Source organism: Tachypleus tridentatus, chromosome 9, assembly GCF_004210375.1.
Source record: "Tachypleus tridentatus isolate NWPU-2018 chromosome 9, ASM421037v1, whole genome shotgun sequence".
Lineage (NCBI taxonomy): Eukaryota > Metazoa > Arthropoda > Merostomata > Xiphosura > Limulidae > Tachypleus > Tachypleus tridentatus.
The window spans coordinates 75541361-75563678 of record NC_134833.1 but is presented as its reverse complement, the minus strand read 5'-3'; the positions used below and the strand labels follow the sequence as shown (position 1 = coordinate 75563678).

At 33.0% G+C, this 22318-nt stretch overlaps 2 protein-coding genes across 14 annotated transcripts in view; both read right to left on the bottom strand.

Annotated features, from left to right (window-relative positions):
* LOC143225522 (beta-arrestin-1-like) overlaps nucleotides 1–9359 on the bottom strand; it is a 45255-nt gene extending 35896 nt beyond the window's left edge. For 4 of the 13 annotated variants that reach the window (XR_013013902.1, XR_013013903.1, XM_076455126.1 and 1 more), the window contains exons 1-3: nucleotides 9080–9359; nucleotides 6619–6712; nucleotides 350–433 (exon numbers count right to left, since the gene is read on the bottom strand). The gene's annotated coding sequence lies outside the window, so the exon portion shown is untranslated. Of the gene's footprint in view, nucleotides 1–349; nucleotides 434–4253; nucleotides 4332–6618; nucleotides 6713–9010 lie in introns of all 13 variants that reach the window. The other 9 variants (XM_076455133.1, XM_076455135.1, XM_076455134.1 and 6 more) reach the window with 7 other exon arrangements.
* A 7260-nt stretch (nucleotides 9360–16619) lies between these two features.
* The window catches only part of LOC143227400 (ecto-NOX disulfide-thiol exchanger 2-like), a 62033-nt gene continuing 56334 nt past the window's right edge, over nucleotides 16620–22318 (bottom strand). The window contains 2 exon segments of the mRNA XM_076458852.1: nucleotides 16620–17938; nucleotides 18809–19025. Of these exon segments, the coding sequence (XP_076314967.1) occupies nucleotides 17721–17938; nucleotides 18809–19025 (435 nt within the window). The 3' untranslated portion in view covers nucleotides 16620–17720.

The window sequence follows — 22318 nt, the reverse complement described above, 5'->3', positions numbered from 1 at the left end:
AGTTGTATCTCAAACTAAACAATTCTCTTTTCTTCTCCAAATTTCATTTAGGTTGATTCAATTACATTATTGTCCAACTGAGAAAAAGGACTACTTTTATGAGAATAGCATCAATAAATAATTAACTTATATTATGTCACAGGTTTCCACAATTGTATCTTATACTTTAGATAATTGTCTTCTTTTACCAAAGTCCAGACAGATGGGTTCAGTTACTTCAAAACACCTTTTGACAAGCCATATTATTCTCCTTATATAAATTAAACTGTGAAACTCAGTTTAAAATATCACTTGTTATGGTTAATCACTTACACACTAGCTAACTTCATAGTTTCTTTCACAAACTCACTTTTTTTCTTCACTTGTTTAGTTATTAACTTGCTCTCATTTGGTCACTTGTATTTATTCATTAATCACCAAGGCCTCAAACTTTCTGCAAAGTACACAAATGATCCTGAATTAACAATACTTAGTTAAAATAAAAAAATAGCAAAGGTTTGAGTATTATGATGTCAACAATATTAGTAAAGCCTAGACAACAAGCTAATTCCAAAGAAAAATACAACTAATACAGAGTTAGGCAACAAAACATGTCATAACTATCACCTTTAAAATAATTATTTTTAACTCTTCTGTTATGTGAGGTAAAGTAAATATTAAATTCCCAAATAAATGAAATAATAAAAATTACATCAACCAGTCCTTGTATCTAGCAATAAGCCCTTTTTCGAGAAAAACATTTGCAATATATTTGCTACACTATATACAAAGACTGTTTTCAGTCCATCTACCAACTCTACTCATACAATCTACACCAACACACACAATTCTCTTGATGACTTCAATGCATAACCAGTAGTTCAGGAAGCACAATGCCAATCTCCTGATCCTTACATTGTAAGTTTTGCACCTCTGAATATATAAAAGTGGTTGATGGTCCATCTGGATGAACTGCTTCCTATACAGGTAGTTTTGGAGCTTCCAAATGGTAAATATGATGGCCAGACACTTTTGTTTAATCACAGAGTAGTTTTTCTTGCTATTTAACAGCTTTTTTTCTTGCACACATTATTGGAAAGATTCTGTCTTCATGTTCTTATAAGAGTCTGAAACATCAGCCTGAACAATGAATAGTTTCTTGAAATGTAGCATTCTAAAGATTGGCAAACTTCCCAACATGTTCTTTAACTTCTGGAAAACCATTTGGTGTGGTTGATCCCACTTCACCTTTCTAGGTCAGGTCAGTCAACTTCAGTATAGTTTGGGATAAACTTCTCATAGTATCCTGCTAACCCCAGAGAGGACTTCACTTGCTGCATAGTCATCAAAGATGGTGTATCTCATATGTGACACCTTCTCCTCTTCCATGGCTATCTGTTGGTTCCCACCTTGTGTCCAACAAACTTTCAACATTAAAAAATTTATTTTGCTTGAATCTTGCAAAATAACCTACCAAAACTATTGAACATCATACCTGTTGTAAAATATATTGCTTTTACCTTGCTTTGTTTTTAACCCATTGTTTAGCATCTAGTCAATTAACTTGTGAATGTATTTTTTTTTTTAATTTACCTATCTGTTGAAGATCAGTCACTCAAAATAGTGCTGAAATAAATCTATGTTCCATTTAATTCAACACTGTATTTAAAAAAAATTATATTGTGCATGCCTATATCATAAACCAAAGAGCATTTTATGTTTACAGCTTTTGATTTCAAAGCTGTTTTACTCCATACTCAAATCATAAAATACTAGCATGGATATTTATTATACATGATAAACATACATTATGCAAGTTACAAGCAGAAATAAATCTATTTCATGTCTGAGTTAAAGGTGGAATGTGTACAACACTCATTAATCCATATAGACTGGTTACAAATACACTCTTCAAAACAAGAAATGCAAAAGGGATATTTTTGTTATTTTAAAGAGAAATATATGTAATAACATTACAAGCTCAGAGTATGTGATGTTACATGTGTTAAGACACTGATTGTCAGACCAATATGACAATGAAAGTTGTGCACTTTGAAAACGGAGGAAAACATCGGATTTTTCGCCAAAACGCATGCATGTCCAATAAATTTGTTTGAGAGATCTGCATGTTCTGCAAGTGCAACATGTGCAAAATCCCTATAAAAGTGACGGGTTCTCGGTTTCCATAGCTAAGTGTTAAGCCACCGACACGCAATACAGTTACGCCAAGACTGACTGAAGCACAACGCAACAACGCCATTGGTTGCTTGGGAGCAGGCGAATCTTGATCAGATGTTGCCAGAGCTGTGAATGTCCACCCAAGCACCATCACAAGGCTATGGAATCATCACCAACAACATGGATCAACTCGTGACCGTCCACGACTGGAAGACCTCGTGTGACCATGCCCGCACAAGATCGCAACATCCGGTTATGTCACCTTCAGGATAGGACCACCACTGCGACGTCTACTGCCTCAACCATACCAAGGCTGTGTAGGATTTCCAATCAGACCGTACGCAACCATCTACAAGATGCAGGAATCCGACCTCAATGTCCATTCAGAGGCGTCATCCTCACCCAGCAACATCGTCAAGCACGGCTGCAGTGGACTCGGGCACATCCGGTATGTCCTCATCGACGATGGAGGCATGTTTGGTTCAGCGATGAATCACATTTTATGCTTCGTAGGCAGGATGGAAGGACCTGTGTTTACCGTCGCCAAGGTGAACGTTTTGCAGCAAACTGTGTGCAGGATGTTGACAGATTTGGTGGTGGCAGCGTCATGATGTGGGCTGCCATCGCCTTACAATGCCAGAACAGATCTTTTGCACATTCGAGGGAATCTTACGGCTCAACGATACGTCGACGAGATTCTTAGGCTCCATGTGCAACCCATCATGGTGGACGTCAACAACATTTTTCAACATGACAACGCCCGTCCTCACACAGCCTGACTCACCACTGTCTTCTTGAGACACCACAACATCAATGTTCTTCCATGGCCCTCCAGATCACCAGATTTAAACCCCATCGAACATCTTTGGGATGAGTTGGACCAACGTCTGCGACGGCGACAACCTCAACCGCAGACTCTACCTCAGCTTGCAGCAGCTTTGCAGGCTGAGTGGACAGCCATTCCATAGGATGTGATTCGTCATCTCATCGCTTCCATGGGCAGGAGATGCCAAGCAGTTATTGATGCTCATGGGGAGCATACTCGTTATTGACGTTGAGTGACGTTAAACTTCACCTAGTGAGCGTGGACTTCGCCTTTGCAGACTTTGGATGTTCAGCAGTGAATGTGCAAAGTTTCACACATGTCATACAGAACTACCCAGAATAAACTTGTTAACAATTTGTCTCATATTTTACCTTTTGCGTTTCTTTTTTTGAAGAGTATATTTGCTAAAAGAGGGATTGAAAACATGTCAACAAGTTTGCAGAATCATGGCAAATTTCAGTTACTAATTAACATTGTGCTCCAATGCCAACAATCACAAGATCCTTTGCCAGTGACATCATCAGCACGTGCCTATTCAACTATGTCTTTGAAAGTCGTGCAATCAGGTCCAGAGATAAAAGCCACATCACCTCAACAGCTATGCAAGCCATCACAAGTTTCCCCATCCATCAAACAGATATCAAGCACAACAGTGTCATTTATTGCACCATTTGATGTATATATATTGTTTTGTTTAAACACAGTGTAAGTGGATTAGTGCTCTGTATTTGTGTTTATTATGATGTAGAAACACTACTGTTATAAATTTCTCATGATAAAATGAAAATTTGAAAAATTTCAGAGGAAAATGGGGATGTAATATCTGGATTATTTGGAATTTTATTTATAATATTTTATTCCATACCAATTACACAATACACCTTGTTTGTACTACTAGCACCATCATATATTACAGTTTTCTCCTGAGACAGGTACAGTTTTGGAAAAATAAATGACAAGTGCAGTACACAGTGTGTGAAGGTCATTTACTGAGAAAACATTACAATACTCTCAATTATTTTTTGTGGAAAAAACATTGTCATTTGTTGTTCCATAAAATAAAATTGTAAAAGATAGCATGCTTTGCAAATATCTTTTTTGTTTAAGTGTTAAAAATTAAATTATGTAGAATTTACAGAAATCATGGAATTATTTTTTAACCATGTAAAAGTGAGAACATGTGCTATCACTGCTGTTGCTTTAAATGATTTTAGGAACAAAAGTTTGAATGCTTTTAAGATTTAACTAATAAATTGAGAAATTATCTTACTGAACAAGGTTCAGGTTCAACTAGTTGTTGCTTTCCAATTTCTGAAGTTGAGGTAAAACACAGTAGTTGATAAGCTATCTATAAAAACACAAAACAGTCTGCTACAGACATATGCTTGCTATGTAACTGTCATTAATGTAGGAGAACAAGCCATGTGGAAAAACAATAGCAAATCTGAGAGAAAAAGTTGAAATAAAATGATGGCAGGTCAATGGAAAACATCAGCCAACTAATAAAAAAAAAGAATAAACAAATATAATAACTTCTGTGACAGGGTTTAGAAAAATATTAAAAAGTTGCTGGAGATACATGTAATGAAGTGTACATCAGACTCTACTCTATAACATGGCTACCAAAACATCTGTAGAACCAATACTAAGCAAATCAGTTTGGAAATAAATACAAACTGGTCTATTTAGATAAATTATAGCCATTTCTTGAGTAAAAATGGAAGTATCTCTGAAAGAAAATATTTGTGGCAAGTCCAATATTTGCATGACAACATTTTTTTTTATTTTTTTCCCACTTAGTAGAGTTGAACATGATGTCCAAAATGTCACAATTGTTGAAAGAGATATACAGCTGTGGTGTGCTATATACAAACTTTTGCATATGTTTATGGTACAGATGTCTACCAGTTACTCACCTGATGATTCGCTAGGATCTACAATGAAAGGGCACACTATGATGGCCAACTCAAGATAAATGTTGAAGACTACTTAGAAAGGCTAGGCAAGTAAAAATATTATGGATAAATACTGCAGTTTCTTTAAATAAGAGGAATTACTACTGCCATTTAAGCCTTGGGACAATAAGTCAAACTACTATACTAAAGTGTTATAGTTTTCCAAGAATGAATTCATATTGAGTAATGACACCAAGGTTGCTTTAGCAGAGCAGCATATCCATCCAAAAAAATGGAATTACCAAGTGGAAAGACTAACTGTAACTTAAGCCAGTTAATTCTCAAATATTCAAAAGGCATAGAAAAAGTGATCTTGGTTTGTTTCAGACAACACCAAAGGCTACTTAGTACTTCCCTTGAATCTGCATCAGCTGGTACTGAATGCTGTAAAATATTCGTCTTATATACAACTCAGTGACTGGAAAAGATCTATGGCAGAACAATAGCAGCAATTTGAACAATCTAAAAATCTGACTGCCTACACAGATGATGTGTATCAACTGTATTACAAGATATTTTCTCAGATGCCATTAGAAGATAAACAGGATATCCTAATCAGTAAATTACAGACAGGGTACCAAAAAGACCTGGACATTATCACATAGGTTGAAAAATTGAGCTTTATTGACAGAAGATTTGTCACAAAACACTAGGTATTATACTGTGACAAAACTGCAATTCAAACAAAGTCAAATATAGTGACAGTAATTCAGAAAACAATAATTTTTGAAAATTCTCTAGAGACACTGGATAACCACCTAATTCATGTAAGAAAAAATGGAAGGGTACTGATATGAATTTGACTATTGATAGAACTAATAATCCAGAATCATTAGTCAAAAAGAACTTTGAGAAAAAAAAAACCTGCTTTGATTATCTTACTGGTGAAAAGAGGAACAATGGCTTTTTAGCCTGTAATTTATGGACATGCTGGTTTCATGATTGCCTTCAGAGAGTGTAAAATTTTGGTTAAATTAAGGATATAATCCAAATGGCAAACATAAATGAATGGAATGAAGGAAACTGAGTAATATCTAAAAAGAATGTGCTAAAGTTTCTATTTCTATTTTACTTGTGATTATTGGTCTTTGGAAAAAGTATGGTTATCAAGACATACTATATTGGGGAAGATGTGGCCAGGGATATCATGAGCTATGATATCATAACATGTCAGATAAAATTACTAAATTTGTACTTGCTGCTGTTTTTGCTGTTATTTCAGATGGCATGCAGAGCTATAAAATTGTATTTAGAAAATCAGTAAAACAACTAAACAGCTAATATTATTTACAGAGGTGACCATGTAACTTTCTTTGTTTTATTAGTCAGATTAAAGTAGAAGCCAATGAAATGAAATTCCATAATCTAAAGTGAGAGTCAATGGAGTTCCTGCTTGCAAAATAATTCTTACATTACATTGCAATCAAATTACTTAAGCAGAATAAAATGAGATGATACGCACTGTACAGCAAAGGCCTGAACTCAATATTCCAGCATTCAAATATATCTTTTCTACCTGGGAACCATTTATAACTGCCCAATCACAACAAATAAGTGATAATAATGTTGTGTGACAACTCACATTATAAGCTAGTTTGTATTTGTGCATATCATATTTTAGAAACTATTTAGTGAAGCAGCATACCTCTACAAGTACCTGTATATCAAAATAATACTTACTGCCATTAACTTGGGATTGTCAAATGATATCTTTGGTGTAGATCTGCAGTAGACAGTAGTGGGATTACTGATGGGCAGTTGCCTCCTCCTCCTACTTAAAAACAAAACAAAAAACATCTTAACTTTGGGCAGTAAGAAACAAAACTGTCATAAAATCATAACATTGTATCTAAAACTGTCAAAAAACCAATCTGATATTTTTTGTACATTCTGAAGTAAAACATGCAACATTCAAGATTGAAAATCTGCCATTGTTTATTTATTTTTGCCCTTTTATTTACACACTGATTTGTTCCCAAATCCTGCCAATGGCAGTAGAGAAGATAATAATGTATCACTAACTTTTGGAAGCATGAAAACTGAATGTAAAGAGGAGGAGAAGTCAAAGCTCAGGGAAACAAGAATATGTGAAGCCATAATGGTTTCAATAAACAATCAAATACTAGCACCAGGCATAATTAAAGTGCAATCTGATCAGACAATGCTTTTAGTAACAGTTGTTGTGTAAACAAGAAGAAAGTTTCGAGTAGGAACTGTAGAAAAGCAGACCACTAATATGATTGTGGAACAGAATTCTCATGTTGCAAATATGGCTTAAGTGTTGTTAATGTCTTCCAAATAAGTAATGCTTACAAGAGCTCACTGCTTCAGGTAATTACTAAGATTGCAGAAAAATGGTAGATGTAAAGCTGAAAGTACAGGAAAAGCCACAAAAATAAGCTGCTTGAAAAGCAAAGAGGGTGAAATTTGAGGAAAAGCAGTTTGATGTTGTTGGTTTTTTTTTCGTACATCCAGTAAGAATTACCACATAGAATAATTTCTAATTTCTTGAATAAATGAGTACTGGCACCTTAAAATGTAGTTCACATATTCACAATGATGTAGCTCTTCTGTTATTTTTAGAATGAGTAACAGAACTAAACCAGTGAAGACCAATAGAAAAATGTCTAACTTTATGGGGAAAATAAGTAGCTCTTTAGTGACATTGTTAGGATGGCACTAAATTATTTTATGGTGGTAGTGAAAAACAGAGAAATGAACCAGACCAAAGAAAATGCAACCTAAAGAACACACAGCTTGAGTTTCTTACGACATAACATTACAAAGAACAGAGTGGCACAACCAGTGATAAAGAATAACGTACAGAGCATTCTATATATTGAACTGCATTATCAATATTATTTGAGATACCTTTCAATATTGGCAATTCCACTGCCAAGGGTAATAAAGAAAATATCACACATAACTAAAATGAAATATGGAGGAATACTTTTTCAGATGCTGAAGATAGTATACAAACTTCTTCCTGGCTTAACTAGGCCAAAAAACAGAATTCTTTTCATATACCAATAACAGTCAAACTAAATATTTAACTGAAATATCAAAACATATATATTTAAGTTTATTAACATTAAACTGCCTGGTTAGTAAAATAAATTTAGTGGTACTTTTTACACCTAACTTGTTATTTTTACAACTACTTAACAACACAACTGGAAATCTCAGTTCTGTGAAACCATTTACCTTTTAAACTAAGAATATTAATTACTGATATTCCAACTTAGAGTGACATGAAAGAATTTATTGATAACTATTTGATTCAGTGCATATCAACTACCATCTGTTGAAAAATTGAAATTGAAGATAAAATATGTAACACATTCAAAAACATAATAATAAATACATATGTTTCATACATATACTGGATTCATGAATATGGTACACATGTGAGTTAACTTCAATAAGAAATAAGATTACTGGTTGGATGCAGTACTTATATAATATATATGAAAAAAAATATCATATCATAATTGAATGTCTGCTAAGTATGTTGTTAGTAAACCTTCAAAGTTCATATTCTTAATGTAACATAAAATTTAAAACACACAATGTATTTTAATATCTTAGTCACTGCTTTGAATTTGTAAAATTTGAATTTGATTTAGTCTGGCACAGGTCCTTCCTTTATCATACCCATTTGTTAAAACAAATATTTATACTACTGAATAGTTTGTTGTTATTTTTAATACAAAACACTAACCGATATATAAGATATAAATCATATGTATCAATGTTAAAGTTTAATTGAATACCTAAAGAATTGTACCTGTACTATCATGAAAAGATACGACTATTAATTGAGATAAATACAAATAAAAAAAAAAAGAATTACTGCACACAGTAAACTGTGCTTGACATTTGATGAATCATAATCTTATTCGGTTACTATTTACTGTATTAATGTCACATTTTCAATCTGTCAAAGTATACAAGAAACAACAAAAAATATTAGTAGAAAATAAGCTACTACAGAAAGCAAACATGCTTACCGAAACATATATATATATATATATATAAATGTGTTGTTGGGTGTTTATATAAGTATACTTACTCAAAACCAAATTTCCAGTATTTTCATTATTCAAATATGTATATATTTTCGAATGTATTTAATATTTACCATGTTCTGCTGCAGTGCCCGAACCTGACGTTCAACATTTCTAGCCCGGGTAGCTGGGGATACTGTAAACACGCGTGCGTCATTCCTGATAATGACTGTGAAGGTGACCAGTAGGGTAGAAAAACATTTTATGAATTTTGTCCTTATTTGTTTTGTTAAAAGAACTTGTTTTTGTTTTTGTTATTAAGCATACAGCAACACAAGAGGCTGTCTGCGCCTCATTCACCGCAAGCATCAAAAGTCGAATTTTAGCGTTCAAAACACTAAGACTTAATCTCCTCCAAGGTGGGTTGATAAAATCAGATTGTACAGAAACTTAAAAGAATGCAGAATTATAATAAAATGTTTGTAAATACCTTATAATTAAATATTTTAAATGCTTGTTGCAGTATGTGTTTATCTTTCTCAACTAATCCTATCAGTTTTCTTGTTTCAGAAAAAGATTCATCCGATTTCATCTTTCGTTATGTATTAATTAGCCATATTTTCTTAACTACCTTTTGCTATAAGTGTATTTTAGCACGAAAAACGTTGATTGATTATTTATGTGATTGTTTGTTGCAAATTTGAACTTTAAAGGTAAGTTTTATTTTATTCACCTTTATTCAATACAGCTATATGATACTCTGTGATGCGCCAATTTTAGACTGCTGGTTATCCCTAACCTCTTTGTTGTAGGATTAGAGGCGCAGCCAGAGTTTAAAAAAAGAAGAGGATTAAGTCACCAATGCATTTTACTTCAAAAAGCATTTGTGAAGTGCGTTAGGGATGATTTGTTTGTTTTGAATTTTGTGCAAAGCTACACGAGGACTATCTGTTCCAAATTTAGCAGGGTAAGACTAGAGGGAAGGAAGTCAGTCACCACCACTCACTCTTTACCAACAAATGATGGGATTAACCGTAACATTATAACGCCCCCACGGCTGAAAGGGCGATTATGTTTAGTGTAACGGGGATTCGAACCCGTGACTAGCAGATTACAAGTGCCTTAACCACCTGGCCATACCAGGCCGTTAGGGATGGAGACGGTAGTGTATATATATATATTTACGGTTATATCAGTATTAATATATAGTTAGATTACGATTTTGCTTTGTATATTACTTGCTTATTTTAATTTTTTGTTTTGTTGTTAGTTAATATCATTTTATATATTTATTTAACACCTAACAACTGGTTAATTTGTTTAATTTAGTTTTAGTTAAAATAAAATTAATAAGTCATGTTATGAGATGTTTGGGCTATTGAATAAATTATCTCATGACATTTAATTTGTAATAATAATCACCAGACTGTTGAATATAAAATGCAGACGTTTGTAACAATTTCAAATTGAACATTTTGATTATTTAAACAAAATATTGCATTATTTCATTTTGGAGTACATGGTGAATAATTATCCGATTGTCGAGTTTTTGAACTGTCAAATCCCAGATCTGCTCTATTGAGTTGAGATTGAAGTTTTGTGGGGGCCGTTGCATCATTTGAGTGACTCCAACAGGTTCTTTTTAGCTAGGTAATTTTTGTATAAGTTGAATGAGTGTTTGGCGTCATTATCTTCTTGATAAGAAATTTTTTTACCAATGATACGAAAACCACTGGGTATTCTATGATGGATCAGTATCTGATAGTACTTGTGCTAGTTCATTAATCTACCTGTTTTACAAATATCTCTTGTCGTTTCTGCAGAAAAAAACACTCCCATACCATCACACTGCCTCCCCATGCTTTGTGATAGGTTATATGCACTGAGATGAATATATTTCACTATCTTTAACCGGGCGTACAACCTACATTTTGAACCAAATATTTCAAACTTGGACTCATCCGTCCATAAAACCATTTTCAATCATCAGTAGTCTAATTTTTGTACTTTTAGCAAATGTCAGTCTTTTGACAACATTAGGAGATTGAAGTAAAGGTTTTTCACTACTACACATTATCTTCGAGTCTTCTTTATTCTGTAGATCTGGACACTTTTCTATCATTTAGTATGTGGTCATTTGTCTCATGCTTGAGATCAATGGCAGTCTTCCTTCTGTCCCTAAGTTCCGCATAAACGCAGATTCTTAAAGTAAGTGTCATCAAGTTTAGGTGTTTTGCTTCTTTAGTTTCAATTTTCAAATTTACCTGTCGCGTTCTTATGATCTAGGGTGTGCTTGACAATGTTTAGGGAAGCATTTTAAGTCCGCAGTAATTTGTCAGAGAGTCCAACCAGCTTTTCGTAAAGCTAAATCTGTTGAACATTTTCATTCAAGCAGAACCCTCAAGACATGTTCTTCGTACAAATATATAGGAATTCTAAAGAATAACAAGCTTTCTCACCCTGGCTCATTCAGTTGTTAACAGGTACCAGTGAAGCATTACCATAATGTTGAAAATTACATTCTGTAATGACATGGAAGAATTTACCAATAAAACGGAAAGAATGACAGAATAGTCTCCTGTCCTAACAGTTTTGAACAGTGCTATATATATGTTTAATAATCATATGTGTGTACATCAAGCTCTGTATCTTATGAATGGCCAATAATAGAAAAAATATATCAAAATGCTTATTTTGAAAAGCAAATTACAGGAAAATGGTTAATGTCTTGCAATTCTTAAAATTTCTCATCAATATCTCCATATACCGTTCATTCTTCGTTTATTCTGAACCTGTAATCCGAGAAAAAACTTATTAAGAACAAAAATATTTCTTTTTTGTGAGGAAATTTCAGGAAAAAAAGAAAGTATTTCTCCCTCGACTAACTGAAAGAAATATTTTGAAGATAAGAGCATGAATGGAAATAATGTATAAAGACAGGAGTATGTTTGAATATGTTTACTGTTGTTCGGTTTATTTATTTTTCGTTTATTTTTTACATGTCTTTATTGTTCTATGTCAAATAATTTATTTCAATTGAATTAAGTATTTCCTTTTTGACAGTTCTTATGGAAACGACAACTATCTGATTGCACTTGCTTCGATAGCTGTCTTTTCTTGCACTCAGAAAATGACAAAGAATGGTAGCATCCAACAAAAGAAAAAAACCTAACAGATACTTAGCTAACATGAGTGCTTTACTGTGCTGGTGGCACTCATTGTATAGAAAAAAACATTTTTGTCAACAGTGCATTATATTCAGTTTACTTTACTTGAAAATAAACAAATTGCAATTTTCCTTATTGAAATAGCACGTGGCATGACAAAAGACGGTTGTATACAACCCTCTAGACAATCATATTGGACATATTCTCTGATACCCAAATGGATTACACATGTTTCATGCTTCAAGAGAAACTCCAGATTCAAAAGCATTGATAGTTCGGTTACCAGATGCTAATGTATTGATATTGTTGCTTACATTTGTACAAGAAATTAAGCATACTATTTTTTTCTTTAAATAGTGAAAATGGAAATAAGAAGCAACTATTGAATGTTAAGTCAGTAATACAGAATTAGAGCACAGATTTAGCCAAAGTTCTATTTGCATTACACACATTCTCTGGATGTGGCATCACCAGTTCATTTGTTTGTCAAAAGTAAATAAACCAATGAAAATATTGGAAAAATATCCAAAACTTATTTCTGTGTTCTGAGGTAATAACAGACGTTATATTAGTTAACGATGAAATAATTACTTTTCACTGGGAACACAAGCATAAGTATCTGCTCCGGAAAGATAAAACCAACATCTTTCTGACGGTTTTTACTAGTATTCACGCTCGCCTGAAATTATACTATATGTTAAAGAAGTTAAGTCCACTGTATTGTATTACGATACATATAATATTGTTTGCATTTCAGACAGATTTAATAATCCATCTCTAGCGATTATCTTTGAGAATTTACAGATAAACTCGATGGTCATTGTATAAAATTGTTGGTCAGTGATGGTTCCAAAGACAATGGATACTTACACGACGATGGGAAGTTCTTCTGTAAAACTAGAGTTAACCCTAACTTTTATCAACAGTAAAAAATTGAACTTTTCAACGATGAAGAGTAAAATAACAGACGTATTTAGCCCTTTTCAACATCCTATAATAGTGACAAATCCTAAGATATAGTCAGACCGTTTAAAACAATGAGAAAAAAAGATTTATTATCCAGTTTACCCCCAATGATACATATTTCCAGACCTTAACAATCTTCTGTATGGGTACTTTTTTTTTTTTTTCATCTAATGAAACTAACTCCTCGCCATAGGCTGTAGACTGGAAAGAGGGCGTGTGCAGGGCTTTTGAGATAGATCCCAACTGCACTCATGTACGATATATGTCAGGTTAGCCCTATTTCATTTATTTCTCATTAGAGTTCGAGACGGAAAACAGTTTGCAGTACCCTTTTACATATTTAATATTAATTCCAACAGGAAGTGGTAAATTAGTTTCTAAACAAAGTTTTAACTTATCATCTCGAAGATATATATCCTATTCATGAAACTATCGTTTTGTTTCATGGTTAATTTCAACCAACGTATACTAAATTTATGTAAACATCCCTTACATTAAATTTTTCGAAGGATTTCTTGAAAAATTTCTCGGTTATTTACAGTCTACGGTTTTTTGGAATTTCGCACAAAGCTACTCGAGGGCTATCTGTGCTAGCCGTCCCTAATTTAGCAGTGTAAGATTAGAGGGAAGGCAGCTAGTCATCACCACCCACCGCCAACTCTTGGGCTACTCTTTTACCAACGAATAGTGGGATTGACCGCACATTATCGCCCCCCACGGCTGGGAGGGCGAGCATGTTTGGCGCGACTCGGGCTCAAACCCGCGACCCTCAGATTACGAAGCGCACGCCTTAACGCGCTACGCCATGCCAGGCCCTATTTACAGTCTAATAAACGAAATCTTTTTATAACTGATGATCTTATAAATAGAAAATAAAAGTGTTTCACCGTTTTACACGTGGAAGCTACCACTTAAATGTATAAGCGTTTACATTGTATATAATCTATTTCATCACGATAGATAAACGCATGATATTAGTTTAAATGCTCGGTATATTAAATTGTTCAAGAATGTCAGAGACAAATATGTTGATTGTTTTAGTGAGACAAACGTTTCTGGCATTTGTCAATATATTTAAGAAGCTTATTAAGATGCAATGAGACAATCATATGGTTACTTACTCGTCTATTTGAAGCTACAAATATTTGAACAGTCGCACCTGAGAACAGGTTTGTTTCCTGAAGGTAAAGTTTTTAACCATGTGTCAAAGTTAATTGAAACTGATGTTTCACTGAATATATATATGTACTCATTTATTATGATGGCTGGATGGAACATACGTAATTAAAGAACTTGCATTCAAATGTTTATTCACTGGATATATGTATTTTTGTTTTAACAACTGTTTTTGAGTGAATATCTTTCACACAGAGATCGCCGTCAGTTCGAATGAATGACCCGACCCATCCATCACATTCCATGGAGTATTGGCAACGTCGACTATCTCTACCTATGGAGTGTGGCTAGATTGTTGAAAAAACTTTGCCACCAAAGAGAGGAGAGAAAAACAAAAACAAAACTGATATGTTGGTAAGTCTACTAATTTCTTGCTATAAATGTTGAATTGTTTAGAAGCCTCAAGGTTAATCAACTCTATCCTATCCATTTCATATTAACAATCATTACAGTATAAAAAACTGTTCTGTATGTTATACTTACAACCTCCTTTCATTTATTCATCATGACACTTAAACAACATCAAAAGCTGCTCCAAGCATTACTTAAAACATGTTAACTTATTAAAGGAATAATTTCCAGAGCTACAAATGAGTTTATCGTGTGTTTTTGTGAATGAGCTTAAACTGATTTACATACAAAAACGGAAACTTAGACAATACAAGTCATTACTAAGGGCGTTGGCTGTCAAAAACACCATTTAAATAGAAAAGAAACTTACTAATACAGAAAATAGGGTTTCTGTCGTTAATCGTAGCACCAGTTGTTTCATTAGTTTGTTGGAATTTAAAGGTATGGGACACATGAAACGAATGATTCTCGTTTCTGAAAAAAAATTGGTATACTAGCTTGATTCAATCCAAAGTTTATGAAATACAATTACATTAAATATTAAACTCTACAGATAATGATATGAATTATTTCATACAAAATAATGCATTACTGGTAAACGATAAAGCAAAAATGATAAACCAGCTGCAACAACGTCATCAGACCTTTCATTAACAATCCATGGAACCCATTAAAATTAAAACGAAATCATCGATTCATGAAAATTTAGATTACCAACACCATTCCTCAGAAATATATACATATGTATGTATGTATAAAGCTAAACTTTTACTAAACTTGATACGTTCCAGTGGGAATATGACGTGAAATGGGCGAGGTCGATTATGTTACTCTTTGAAACGTATCACTAATCACATGCACAATTTATTAGAGAATAGTCAAATATGATAATCATTCTGCAAATTCTTTCCATGTTTTACAAGACTGAACATATTCTATCTAAATGGTTTCTTTTTTCATAAAGTAGTATTGTATTATTAATTTATTTGTCTCTTGAATGTAACCATTGTTTAATGTCAACCTTTTAACCTACCTAAGAATTAATATATTGCCTATTGGAAAGTTCAAATAATTAATACTGTTAAAGTCAAAGTTGACTGTAAACTGAGCAAACGTTGACGGTGTAGTTGTAAATAAAACATTATAATCTCTCTATCATAATACCACATAACGTGCTAGTTTTAGCAGTGAAACCTTTATTTAAATATATGAAAGAAGTAGGTAAATCTGTCACTGTCAAACAGTTAAAACGCTGATTAAGTTGTCAGGATATATACACTCTACACAAACCAGTAAAATATAAGTTTTAGAGAAAGTGGGTGATCGTTTCTGGGATCAATGAACAATGTGAAGCTGATTTTGTGGACCGAAGTCAATATAACAGTCAGTTTAATTATTTACTCATGCATATCAGTGTATTGTCTAAATATGCATGAGTTGTTCCGCTTAAAGATAAAAAAATGCGACACTCACTAAAGCTTTTAAGCAGGTTTTAAAACAGGGTCGAAAATCCTATAAACTTAAAAATGGTGCTGGAACAGAATTTGTTAGGCGTTTTAAAAGTATCTCATCGAATATGGCATTCTATTCTTTACAATACACAATGAAACACAAGCGTCTATAGTAGAATGACTTAATTATATTCTTAAAACTAGAATGTGGCACTATTTTACTCGTCGTGGAACTTACAGGTATATATATACCTGTATTGAAAAGTATGGTTGGTGCCTATAATTAATTGTATCATTTGAACATTACATTAAAGTGAGACCTATGTACTTTAATCACTTTAAACAGTCCATGGTGTGGAAAACACATCAGTATACATTATATAATTATACATCAGTATTAATAAGGTGAGGATTCTAGAAGGATTATCATGATATATAACCTTACTTTGATTTTATGAGAAAACTGGAAGATTCATGTTTGTAACATGTTATGAAAATCTACTTCAGATCCCCATCATCTTTGTACACGTAAATACGTCTGAAAAAGAAATAAACATCTGGACTTCTGCACATGATGACATTTATTTTACGAGAGTTTACCTCCAAAAAATAACAAAATTTAACAGTACATCAAAAGCAAAATTAAAGTCAAGCTTATGTGCAAATATTCGTTGCCTACAGATAAAGCAATGAAACACTATTCCACCTTTATAAATTTTGGCAACATAAATAAAACTAAACACATTTATTCAAACTTACAATCAAGCTCAGTACATACTGTTCAGAAATGTGCCAGAAAACTTATGATAACCTATGTATACAAAGTTTTATTTTTACCACTCAGAAATATAACTTTATGTTTTTGGTGTTAACAACTCAAAACTTGCAAATATTTCTCTCAGTATTATTTTTGAAGTACAAAAAATACAGTATGGAAACTTTCTCAGTAGTGTGTGAAGGTATGGGTAGTAAAAAATCTGTAGAGAAAATACTTCAGTTCTTATCAAGTTGATGGGAAAATCAAATCAAATCAATAAATCAGTTTGCATGAGTGAGTAGCCACAATAAAGGTAACATACAAAGTGATGAGTCCTCATTTCAGTGGTAAAACAGAGAGAATTTTACACATCTATTTATCATGATTCCAGTCTTTCTAACTAACATTAATATTAAATTATCTGGACTATCATGAGAGCTGAAGTAATAAAAAGATAATACTACACTGACAAGTAAAATGTTCTCACACATCTTGAATGTATATATATGTATGACTACATATTTCATGTTTGTGATAACAGATCCCAGTTAAAGATTAAGTTAAACATTACATGACAACAGCCAGGGGATGGAAACTCATTTAAATCCCACATTGAATTATCTATTAGATCTAGCTATCATCTAAGTTTTTATTTGTTTTTTTTCCAGAAAACTTACCTTGATTCAAACACTATTTCTAAGAAATACTTCAAAGTGGAGTTTAATTAAACATGACAGAAAAATTGTATCTAATAATAATCAGTCGAAGTGAACAGATTTAAAATTTGGTAAACTACATATCTAATACACATAAGTATTTCTCTTTTAATGATTACTTAGAAAAAGCATACAACTGCAGGCTTGACTCCCTTACATGATATTAATATTCATTAAATGCACAAGATATTTTAAGGGTTAACACTTGTCTCAAAACCACAGAAAACCCATCTTCTCTCAAGACTTGCACCAACACCAGAAAGTTCTTGCTTGAACATATGTGGAAACTTAGCCATAAGAGTCTCCACATCTCTAGGTTGTAGAAGTGTTTCCATCTGCTTCAGGTAGGACCAGATATAGTCAACACTTGCCCCAAATGGATGCACATGAAGAAATGTGCTTATAAGGCCTGGTATATGAAAAATTGAAAAAGTTAAAGTATTTGAAACAGGGATTGTATATGCATACATATATGCATACATATATGCATGACATGAAACTGACTGTCTAAATTTCAAATTGAAATTCAAAATGTTTACATTCTTGTGTTAGAATTAAATAGAGAGTACAAACTTCAAAAGAATATTAACAACACATCCTGATTATGTATAATCTATCATGAGTAACAGAAAACAAGTTTCTCTTATCACAATAGTCATGTACTTGATAATAAATCTTAGCAACAAAAGTTATACTCATAGAATAAGGTCAAAATTGTATTAAATATTATAAATATGGAGCTTCCCAGAAAAATGTAATACATTTACTTGTTGCATGATTAAAGGAAATGTGTTTTGTTCTGTATAAAGGCCTAAGATCAAACATCTAGAGTAAAACAGTTTTTTAGATGAAGTAACAAGGTTCAAGTTTTAGCACTCTTTATCTTCAGTTATAACTTCTTCAGAAGTCTTTAGGCATGTGATAGGACACTCATATTGTATTATACATTTTAGAGAACACTTCTAAAAAAGGAACATTTTAGAACACCAATATTTTCAAAGGCAGGATTTTCTGGTTAAATGTTAGCTATTTGATAATCTTGTCATCTAATTTTGTACTTTTTATTTACAATCAAACTTACATGATTATTTCTGGATACAACCAATAGTGGTTAAACATATTTTGCAAAATGTGTTTTTAGTTTTATAAAAGTCAAAATGTCAAAGCCAAAAACCAGAAATTAATGAAAATAACATTAATCACACTCATCACCTCAGAAGTATTTCAGGTATTAAGCAATTGTCTACATGTAATAATTATAACACTCAAATAAATTTACCAATCAAGCGAGCATCTTTCTCTGTGACCTCCAGAGTAGGCTCACTGGAAGATGAAATTTCTGTTTGTAAGGCCCCTTCTACTTCACATTCTTCATCAGGTTTTTGTTGATCACCAACATCAATCATGACACTTTCTTCTTCCTTAGCTTCATTTTCATCCTTTTCAGTCTCATCTGATTTCTTTGTGATTTCTATTTTCTTCACCATCTTTCGAAGCTATGAAGAAAAGGAAAATATATAAAAAAAACTTTTATACAAGGAATAAAACAAGTTTTCAAATGATCAAACATAAATAACTTGTCACTGATCAAGAAACATGATTTATATCATATCTGTAATTCTTTTGTTTATCACTAAACAAAGAAAACTTATGTACTGCAAAACTAGTTTGTTTTTTTTCTCTCTGTTATAACAAATTCCACTACAATCAGTTGAAGTTGACCAGATTGGTAGGTTTCAAGTAAGAACATGTACATTCATCACTAAAATACATGTATATAGAGGTAATGCCTAATAAAATAACTTTTATTAATTTTTTATAACAATGGTGTATTTCTCAGTAATATCATTTTGATAAATCTATTTTTTCACAATTCATATAAAACTGTGGTTCTTCATGTAGTGTTTCAGTAAATTAATTGAGACTTCCTTCAAATCAACAAACCTATGTTTTTTATACAGAAATTTTAAATAAAAATATTGAAAACTGCTTTCAACTTAGAGTAAGACATATAAATATTTACTTTAAATAAATGAATTTCAATTTAATTTTAACTTTTCATGTAACTTGAAATATTCAATAACTTGAATTCAATGTTTTAAAACTGATCCAAGATGAAAGCAAAAACAGATTCAATAGAGTATAATGCACATCTTCTTAGTTCCAGGTTACTATATATGAGCTTTATAATTTTATATTGAATAAAAATAAACTTATAAAAGTTAAGTACTAATAACAAGAAATAAAATACTTGCAGGTTAACACATTTTTAAACTGAAAATGCATATCTGATAGATACCTTACTCAATTCACAAAAATCTTTTCTTGACTTACATTGCCCTCTAATGGTGCAAATTTCCATTTGCCACTAGCCTTGATATCCTCACTTGCACTTAAGACATTTTAAAATGAGATATTTTCAAACTAAGATGTAAATGATTATGCAGCAACCCTCCACCAACAGGAGTGTGATGCTATCCCTAATATAACTAGCACCCTCTCTAATCTTGCAGTGGTTAACCATTTTGAGATTGGTCAAACCAAACCAAACTGTGAGAGGTAAGGAAACAGAGAAAATGTGAGATGATGTAAGTACCTATAGGAAATGCATTTTCATTTAAAGAAAATGTCACTTTTAGACATGATATTTTACAATCACTCATAAAAAGCTACAATCCCACACTAAATAGTTGGAGGGCTGCTGAGAAAATGATCACCCTTTAGGAAGCTACCCCAAAAAAAACCATGGTGTGTGACAATGAATTAACAATAACACCCCTGCAGGAGACTTCACTACTTCTGATCCAGATATTCTCTTTACCAGTTAATAAGCTGTCAGCAAAAGGGCAAATTCAAAAGAGAGACACTCTGAAATGTTACAGAAATAAATGGATTGCTTTGTGTAGAGTAGATAGAACACAACAGACCATAACTGTGAGATCAACCTCAACCAACACCTGGCAGCATCTAAAATTGCACATCAGGACCATAGTAAGAGGAGGGTCCTCTATCTTTCACCTCAAAAATGATTACTGGAATGGAAGAGGAACTTTTGTATCAAGAACCCACCTCCAACATATTCAACACCATATCCATCAGGAACTGACATTTGGCAAATGGTAGGTAGGTAGAGAGCCTAGGCTTAATGTTCATCTCTCATCCAAAACCTGGCACCATCGAAAATTTTTTGTTCAGTCCACATTAAGAGGAAGGTACCCAGCTTTATGCATGCAGGTTGGTTGGTTGGTTGATTTGGTATTTTATGGCACAAAGCAACTAGGCTATCTGCACAAAACATCCTGTAAAAAGTTAAAATTAAAGTAAATTTAGTAAAATTCATAAAAGGAAATCAAAGTAGAACAAAACAAAGTTTAAAATATAAATGGCATAAAACCAATGTTTATATCTAGTCTACAGCGTTAAAGAGAAAAACTTTAGTAATACAAGTTGTAGAGGACTTAATGTTGCATAATTGTAATAATCATAACTTGTCAGGAAGACTAACAGGTAAGTACAAAAACCACCATTAGTCACCTGAAGTTGGCCTTTCCAGTTCTGGTTCTGAGTTATTTGACATTATGGCCATTTTCAAAAATTAAAGTAATAAACGTTTTAAGAGACTTCTAGTAAAATTTTAAAAATAACACACCAGGAAGACCTACAGGTAGTTTAAACAGCAGCTGTAGTCATATGAAGTTGGCTTTTCCAGTTCTGGTTTCAAGTTATTAGATGTTATGGCCACTTTCTAATTTCAAATTGAACTAGATGGACTGTGATGCTTGAAAGGGAATCACATTAAAAAAGGTCTAATGTATAAATTAAAAAAAACTTAAATGGCATTAAAAAGATTGATGACCTTTAAAAAACTAAAAACATTTCCGAGGTGGACAGTGTCCCCATCACCAATAACACTGTTTAACGTTATGGACAGACCTTGGGGCAGAACATGTTTAAAATGATGCTGTCGTTGAGAATCATAATGATAGCAAGACAGTAAAATGTGGCTTATTTTGACCTGAGTGTTACACAGACAACACATTGGTGCATCAATTCCAGATAAAAGAAAACGATGAGTAAAAAACTGTGGTCAATGCGTAATTCAGATAGAACAACTTCCTCTTTCTGATCCTTATGGAAGCAAGATGACCAAAGTCCAATATATGGTTTTATTTGGAAAAACTTGTTTTCACTTTGCTCATTCCAAGTCAACTGCCATCTGGCATGGAGCCAAGCCTTGAATACAGGACCATAGTCCATGCATGAAATAGGCATAGCAGAGATAGTGCCAAGCAGATAGATTTAGCTGTGGTGTCGGCAAGCTCGTTCCTGCAAATACCAAAATGGCCTGGTATCCAGAAAATCTGGATACAAGTAGATGTTAAAGAGAAATAGGCCAGTTGGTTTTGAATATCAGCAAGAACAGGGCGTAAACTAACATGATGCAATTCCAGGGCCAGTAGAGAACTAAGTGAGTCAGTATAAATAGTGAAATTTGAGTACTGCTTAGCTTTTATGTGATCCAGGGCAAGAGAAATGCCATACAGTTTAGCAGTGAACACAGAAGCTGTAGAGGGGATTCTGCATGCAACCACCAAACCATGGCATAGCCGACACAGTTACCTGATTTCGAATCATCTGTATAAATATGAATGGAAGGATGGTTCGAAAGACGTTCAGCAACTAACAGACAGTATTTCCAATCAGGAGTATCTGCTCTTCTCAGATGACTTAAAGATAGGTCACATTTAGGGACTGTAAGAAGTCACGATGGGATGGGCTGACCAGTGGA